The 8,405-nt window shown below is 39.4% G+C and overlaps 1 protein-coding gene across 1 annotated transcript; it reads right to left on the bottom strand.

Annotated features, from left to right (window-relative positions):
- Window positions 1–3,795: 3,795 nt before the first annotated feature.
- LOC139661715 (serine/threonine-protein kinase SBK1) lies at window positions 3,796–8,064 on the bottom strand. The gene is made up of 4 exons (XM_071540269.1): window positions 7,999–8,064; window positions 6,316–6,480; window positions 5,236–5,438; window positions 3,796–5,004 (listed from the first exon to the last, which is right to left on the bottom strand). Exons 2-4 carry the CDS (start codon window positions 6,476–6,478, stop codon window positions 4,309–4,311), a joined length of 1,062 nt encoding a protein of 353 aa, XP_071396370.1. The 5' UTR covers window positions 6,479–6,480; window positions 7,999–8,064; the 3' UTR covers window positions 3,796–4,308.
- Window positions 8,065–8,405: the final 341 nt, after the last annotated feature.

Genomic DNA, 8,405 nt, shown 5'->3' with positions numbered 1-8,405 from the left:
CTTGTCTAAGGCTGTGTGTGTGTGTGTGTGTGTGAGGGAGGGAGAGATAGACAGAGAGAAAGGGGAGAGAGAGAGAGCACTACAGGCTGGGTGATGTAATCCCAATGGGAAACACATGGCATCATAATGTATGGTTAGCCTTTTGTTTCAACATGGGCTGCACACATGGCCGTGACAAATCATATGATGGACATCTCCCATTACCTCCAAACATGAAGCTCCATGATGAAAACAATATTTCACACTAAAAAATATGAAAAAAAAAAAAAAAAAAGATTTAAAAAAATTCTTGCATCTGTACTCCAGGACACAATCTATAAATGTGTATATAATGAATGATAAGCAGATAAGTAAAGAAGTTCCTCTGCAAAGCAATTCGAATTTACATTGTGCATGCAGTCTAATGCACAGAGCTTGTACACAAAAGAGGCAATATTGTAACTAAATGTAAATGCTCATTAATGACAATCTGCAAGTGAACTCAGCATTGGAGAGACTCCCATCTTGCAATTCAGTTAATGCCAAATGCATATGCACAAGGACGAGTGTATCTTTATATCACTGTACATGATGATTTACGAACGTGGTTTATAGTACTCATGTATTAGAAACATGACAACCATGCAGATAAGATACAGGGGAAAGTCCATGATGGTGCAGTCTTTCATAGCAGTTAAATCTATAGCACGCAAAGAATCTTTATCGCTGGATCTTGTGATGATAAGACTTATGATTCAGATGGAGTTTCCTGGAAATGACATAATTAACTGTTTACCACGAAGAGCTGTAATTTACAGCTTAATGGGAAAGTACAGTAGAGAAAAAAAATCCCTCTCAATCAAGGTTAGGTTAGGTTACAGTCCTCTCCTCTGGGACACAGAAGGACATATCCTTCTGGAGCAGAGAAAAGAAAGAAGAAGAAAACAGAAGATGAGAAAAAACAGAAAGATAAAGGTATGTTTGCATTACAGGTCTGGGCGATATGGCAAAAATATCATATCACGATTTTTTTCAGGCAGGATCACGTTATCTTGTTACAGGTTCCTCTGTTCATTTTATGTCATTATTTAAGTATTTCTTTAATTTATTTAATATTGTCTCTTTTTTACATTTGCATTTATTTTTTATATAAGAAGGAAACTTTACTGAAGGAGGTACTGTTTATCTAAGTTATTTGATTTTAATTGTAGTTGATTGTTGTTTCAACCAAAAACAATTAATGTGGTTAACTTGTTTACAGTAAATGCATTGTCTGCTGGTTTATTTTGTTACTTTTCAGTACACCACATTCAGTATTCCACTTAGTACTCTATCACTTTGAATATTAAAGTGCAAATTAACACCAGACCACTCTTATGAGTTTTTTACCTTTTAAGATTAAAAACCATAGAAGGGTAAAAACATGCCAGGCTGACATCGGTATGATGTAAGCAACACAGCTACAACTAATAAAACTGATAATGGGTGTGTTAGATTTACAGTAGGTGTGCGAATGATCAAGCATTGACAATAGTCAATAGTATTGGTGGCGCCGAGGCGGTGGTGGGCCCCCAAATCAAATTCTGCTTAGGGCCCCATAAAGGCTTGGGCCGGCTCTGCTCTCAATCATCTGATTACATGCAAAAAACAGACAGTAAAGTGAAAAAGAATCATGCGGTGGAAAACTTGAAACGTTCACTTGTTCAGTATTCACATGCTACATGGTTTGACCCACGGTTCTTTCTCTCTGCATGCAGGAGCGAGATTGATGCACAGGTTGTCATGCCTAGTGTATATTTTGTTACCTACAACTGACACGCTAATCAAAATTTTAATCCATTCAACCACTAACTGTTTCCGTATTATGTGAGTGAAAACTTCAGCATGGATAGTTGGAGAGCCAAATGCAAACAAGGGGCTTGCTGTCGGGTTTACCCTGGATGTATTGGGGTATGACCGGCCTGGACCCAGCTGGACCCCGGGGTCAGGTGAAAGATGACCCTGGTTAGTGTAATACCCTAAATATGCTGCAAAGCATGAGGGGGCAAGCAAGTTCAGGCCCTGGGCCAAGTTTGGCTCTGCCCTGCCCAGGCCCGCATGTAGCATTCTGAAAGCCCCTTACCCGAACAAAAGCTGGACGTCAGTCAGTGGCGGACCAGCTGCAACAGATACCAAGAGATTATTCAATGTAAAGAGGTTGAAGGAGGTCAATGAAGTAGGTGAGAGGATGGATAAACAGAGTGAGGCAGAGACAGAGAGAGATCTAACTTAGGTTGTGGCTGTGGCTTCAAAAAGGGTAATGTGATATCTGCCCAAGAGGGTGGATGAAACGAGCCAGAGGGGATGGATGATGTTTATTTGTTTCTTTCAATCGGCGCACTCCAACATCGTGACCCTACTTACAATTTTATAAACAACGACATTGGATACAACCACCACTTTGTGCGGCATATGTTAAGCACAAGTGTTTACAGAGACGAGTCAATCGTCACGTGTGGACACACGGGCTGTGCAGAAATGGTAGTATATTTAAATGATTTTCAGCTTTGTGAATTGAATGCAAATGTTTTATCAAAGACGAATTGGTATGCTGGCTGGAGTGAGTTTGGCTGGTGACAAGGGAAAGTATGTTGATTCTACTGTTGTGTTGTCTTTTTTAAATCAAAAAGATTATCATGGAACTTTTAACGAAGGGCAAGGTTAAATATCTACTGATATCTACTACTTTTACAAGAACTACTGAAGAAAACACAGCAAGCCCGTTGTGTTAGTATCAGTTATAAAAACAATATATGCAAGTTAAAAAAAAAAGAACAAACATTTAGTCAGGAACCTGGAGTTCAGAAATGGGTAAGATCTCATTTACAGTAACAGCAACAACTTTTACTAAATGTTGATCAATCTTGATCAGTTCCAGGGAGGAAATATTGGTTTAACCTTGGCTTTAATTCCTTTACATCTCACATTCTGCTTCTCCATCAGATGTCAGATGCTTTGGAGTTGAGGCCAGATTTTGCTTCAGAGCACTGACCAACCGAGTTTTGAAGCACTGAGCAAGCAAAGGAGACCAATACTGTCACCATAGATTGTGTTGATTTTCTGTGTTAACTCAGTGAAGTCAATAAGGAAGGACCTGTGTAACATGTAGAGCAAAAAATTTGGCCGTCTTCTAGCTGCTAAGCTTTATAAATACTGGTGGCACTGAGTCAGTCACTAAACCTCAATGTATTCCACTCTCTGCCAGAGTACTATATGAAATGCCTGCGTTCAATCATCATAAGATGCATTTTAAAGAGATTTTACTTCCTTTTTCTTTACAAGATGTTTCATTACTTTTGCATATAATAAAAAAAAGTGGCAATTTTTTGTATTATTAGTATCATACTAGACATTAATAAAGCTACAGTGTGTTATGAATATCAGTTTGATTTAAATTAAACAAAAAACAACAGCTAGGCAGTTACAGACCCACAGTGGGTGGGGTAATACTGGAGGAATTCTAAACTCATAATGAATAGAATAGCACTCACCACCATATATTTCACACTGACAACAAATTTAAACAAAATTAACCAACAGTGCAACTGCTTCATTTTCATCCCCCAATAAAAATAATCTCCCACAATAATATCCTGGAAGTGGCATTGAGTATAATATTCAATATTTAATCAAAGGTACTACATGATACTTACATTAATAAACAATCAGCAGCTTATATTCTTAACAATTTCTCATGGTAATAGAAGGAAAGCCTCAAAATAATTGGAGCCCTTTCAAATATCTCACAATGCAAAATGCAACACTCATCATCCTTCCACCAATAGATATTCTAATATATTAGCTTCAAGAACTGTGTTGCATTCCTAGGCTCACACACACATATTTTTGATGTACCCAGAACAGCCTCGGAGGGGCTGAAACTGACATTCAGTGGCATGTACTCTCATATTTTATAGTTGAGCAGCACTGTTTACACTGGAGAACCAACAAGAAAACACATCTTGCGTTGACACAAATGAAGACCAAAGCAAAGATTAAAAAGCAGGGTCCACACTCTTTGCAAATGCTCCAATGATAGAAATTTAGTAGCGCTATAAGTAACAATTGAAGCATCAGTGCTTCAGTCATGTCAGACCTGCACATTTATGAAATCAAGCATCTGTGGAGTCCAGGCTCCCTTTTGCGTGATATAAGCACCATAGGTTGCATCACTGTAAATCAGATACCAGATACCAGGCACTTACCAATACACATATTGTATATGTTTACATACTATTAAGGCATTAGGACACTATAGATTATAGAACACTGCAGTCTGTAGATCTGTTATTAAATATTTGGCTGTTTCTCCACCTCTTCAGGCCCAGGATTCATCCTGGCAGCAGCTGGGCTGCAGGTGTTGCTGGTGCTGACTTTTCCTTTCTCCGCTGTCTGCTGCTGTCCATTCCCATGTGCCTTCTTTAGCCAGTCCTTCTCCACGTACGCCGTCACCTCCCCCACCGTGTACCTCGTCCCTGCATCCAGAGCCAGGAGCTTACTAAACATCTCCATGGCTTCTGGAGTGAACCTCCTCCACAATGGAGGAACGTCCTCCTCGGCCTTAGGCTGCTCCTCCATTTTGCACCAGTCGGCAAACTCCTGGTAGAAGTCGTCCGAGTCCATGCAGCGCTCCCAGGGGAAGTAGCCCGTAAGGATGCAGAAGATGACCACCCCGAAGGCCCAGGTGTCCAGGCTCGGCTCCACGCTGAGCGGAGGGGCGGTCACTTCTTTCTGGCCCTCCAGCAGAGCCACGGCACAAAGTTCCGGGGCCATGTAGGGCAGGGTTCCCGTGATGAAACTTATCAGGGTGCCTCTCTTCTGGGCCAGGCCGAAGTCAGCCAGCTTGACTCGGCAGCAGTGGCTGTCCAGCAGGAGGATGTTCTCAGGTTTGATGTCGCGGTGGACCAGGCCGCGGCTGTGGATGAATTCCAAAGCGCTGGCAATCTGGAGGACACAACGTTTCACTGATGACTCTGGGATTCCCACCTGGAAGAAAAGGACAAGGGAGGGATAAGGCTTTTTAGTTAGTTATGCTAAGGTGCTTGAATATATATCGGCGTGCATCCCTCTTGAGGTCATAGATCACTTATCACAAGGTTTACTATCATTAACTAGTTTGATTCATTATGCATTGCACCACATACCAACAACAAAAATAAACTATATCACCACTATAACGCAAGGTTTGTCATTATTAGTATACTCACACAGACTCACCTTGGGCTGGATGACAGCAAACAGGTCCCTCCCAATGACAAGCTCCTGGGCAAAGCCATAGTGCTCATTAGACTGGAAGGCAATGCCAAAGAGGCCCACGATGCAGGGGTGGCAGGACAGGTGTAAGGAGATGCAGTATTCCCTCAGGAAGCCCTGCAGCTTAGTTGAGGCTTTGGGCATCACTTTCAAGGCCATGGGAGTTCCTGCGTATCAGTGGTATTTCATTTTGGCTATTATTATCACTCTAGTTTTTGCATGCACACCACAAAAAAAAAAAATAATGACACATAGTTGTGACCACTTCAGTGAGGTTCTCAGTCCAGTCAGAACAGCAAAGTCACTCCCCACCTCCTTTCATAGACTGAAAACTCATCTTTTGAAGAAGTACCTCATGTGACTTTCTCCCCAGTGAATCATATCCTCTATCCTCTCTCTCCTCTAATCACTATGTGCTCTAAAAAAAAAAAACCTTTCTCTCTCCTTAGCTCTTGTATTTCTTTTCGTAGCACTTCTCTCTCAAATGGTCAAAGGAATATTTTCAGGGCGTTATGGGTCTGACCTCTGCACTTCTTGCTATTGGTTGCGTGTAATTTTCTACCGTGCTTGTACAGATTTAGCGATCAAGAGGTGCCTCCAGTCTCCTTAAAGCAGCAGTGCTTCATTGTTGATTGTATATAGTTGTGGACTGTTTTGGACACTTATTTGTTTTGGAGATTGGTGTGCTTGACCATTTCTTTTGACTTATGACCAAATGGAAAATTAATCAGTGGACCTATGAGTGTTCCTAGTGCTCCTGCACTAAATATATCTGTAATTGCTACATATTGAATCATTAATTACAGGAGACGTAATTTGTCCAAAAAACAAAAAAACAAAACTCAAATACAAAAACTTCATCCTTTAACTACCCAGTTATTGTTGTATTTATCCCAAACATGAACTGGACATGAGTTGACTCACTACTGTGTAGTATCAACTGGCGATAGAGAGTAGCAAAACGGATATTTATTTATATGAAAATGTTGCGGAGTATAACTTGAAAAGTAAAAGTCTAAAGAACAAGTCAAAGTGCAGTCATACCCCTGCAGCGGTGTGTGACCAGCAGCACCTTGCCATATTTCCCCCGGCCGATCTCCTTGATGATGTTGAAGTGCTCCTGGATCTCCAGGTGACTGAGGCTCTGGGCCGTCAGCTCCATCAGCTCATCGATCAGGCTGCCGTCGGCAAGGCCTAACTCAATCATCTCTAACAGGACAAAAAAAAATTCTATTCAATAAAAAAAACACATTGCTTGATCATCTCTAATAGGACAAAATAGAAATATTTTGTTCAATTTGAATCAATGGGGTGTAATGCACTTTAATTCATAAAACCAAAAAATGTGAGTGTCCATAGTTTAAGCATCTAGCATAACTAATGGAACAAAAGATCGAACTATACTGTACATTACCAGAAAATATTACATTACATATAAGATATATAATATTACATATAGCATTTATAGCTCAATTGTCTTCCATTTCTATAAAATGGAAAATTAATTGTACAATAAATACTTCTGAGACAAAGTTAACAGATTCTTTCAACTCCCATAGACTATGATTGTATAGTTATCCCTAATGCGGTAAAAGGCAAAGATGCTTATCAATCAATCAACATAATACATTATTAAATTCTTGCATTTATAGGTTTAGAATTTGGGTATTTTGTCACTGTCGGTGTTTTGAGTACTATATTTTTCAGATGAAGTCTTATTTAACACAAAAACTGTCCCACACTCTGCCTCGCAAATTCATATAGTTGGTATTGCACACAAAAATAACATGCATTATAAATGCTTCTTATAGCAAATGTTAAAAAATTATTATATAAATAATTATGTGAACGTTTCAGATGGTCTGAATCAATGCTGCTTCAGTGTAAGATGGTGGAGTAAATGGGCCCAGGCCTGGTTGACCTATTGCGTAATTTCTCAAATGTAAATTATATACACAATTTTGTAAGCTCTACAGAGCATGCAAAAGTTCAACAATTAATTCACGTCTTTGCAGATGAAAAAATATATTATTTTAATTGGCAATTGCTTTCTCGTTTTTTTATGTTTTACATGTAGGGACTGAACACAGCATACTGTGTTTGGTTATAACATTGTATAAAATAAAAGGTTATGATTTTAAAAGATTTGGTGACAAGAACTTTTCAACTACTGGAGCAATGACTGTATTCCTATGTACAAAATACATTCTCCCTCCAACAACTACAGTAGTAATGTATTCATGCTTTTGTTGGTATTGACATTACAATTTAAACTTGTAACATTGTTTTTTGACATGTTTACTATTTCAAAGGAATAAAAGATTTCTATGAAAAGAAAAAGAAAAAAATGTTAAGCTCACTTCCCTTAATATTGATTACGTCTCACTATTGCATATAAGATTTTGACCACTCATATTTCAGTGTTTACAATTTTCTATTTTCTATGTCTATGTTTCTGAATCATGATACAACTTCTTTGTAGCAATATTGACACTGGCAAGTTCATATAAGGTAATGTTGTAGACTCACAAAAGAGTTACATTTACTGACATGAATGAACTTGATCTAAAAGTATTTTTAGAACAATGTACTGTGCATCATAGTGGGAATTTGTACATGGCAAAATTGATCAAACAGGACATTTAATGACCACATTTAATTAATGACCATATTTTGTTATTCAGCTATTAGAATTAGCATTAGTATTAGTATTAATAGTAGTTTTACCTTTTCACAATCTGTTCCCAATGCAGCTGCTAGAGTCTGAAACAGGAAAACCAAACACACACGTAATGACTCACACTCGCTCACACACAACTATGCGTACAGCTGACATGAGTGCAGTTAATCGCCAATATGCTGTAGTACTGTAGGTTGACCGTCTGTCCTTCCTCCACCTCCCTGCATGGATTGGTGCGTAGAGTGGAACTCGGGACAAGAGAAAGAGAGCTGGAATAGCCTTTCCCTGCCCAGCGCTCAGCTCGGCTCTGACCTGCTAGGATAGGGACTTAGTCTGAGCCCACTTTGACAGCTGATTACAGACTGCCTCTGCAAAGGGCACTCACACACACACACACACACACACACACACACTACGTATAATTAGTTACACACACGCACGCATGAGCTCCTAT

This window comes from Centroberyx affinis, unplaced genomic scaffold, assembly GCF_046629955.1.
Source record: "Centroberyx affinis isolate AG114_WGS23_722 - 3 ecotype Tasmania unplaced genomic scaffold, CSIRO-AGI_Caff_v1 ptg003590l_1, whole genome shotgun sequence".
In the NCBI taxonomy this organism is placed as follows: domain Eukaryota; kingdom Metazoa; phylum Chordata; class Actinopteri; order Beryciformes; family Berycidae; genus Centroberyx; species Centroberyx affinis.
This window is presented reverse-complemented; position numbering and strand designations above follow the sequence as displayed.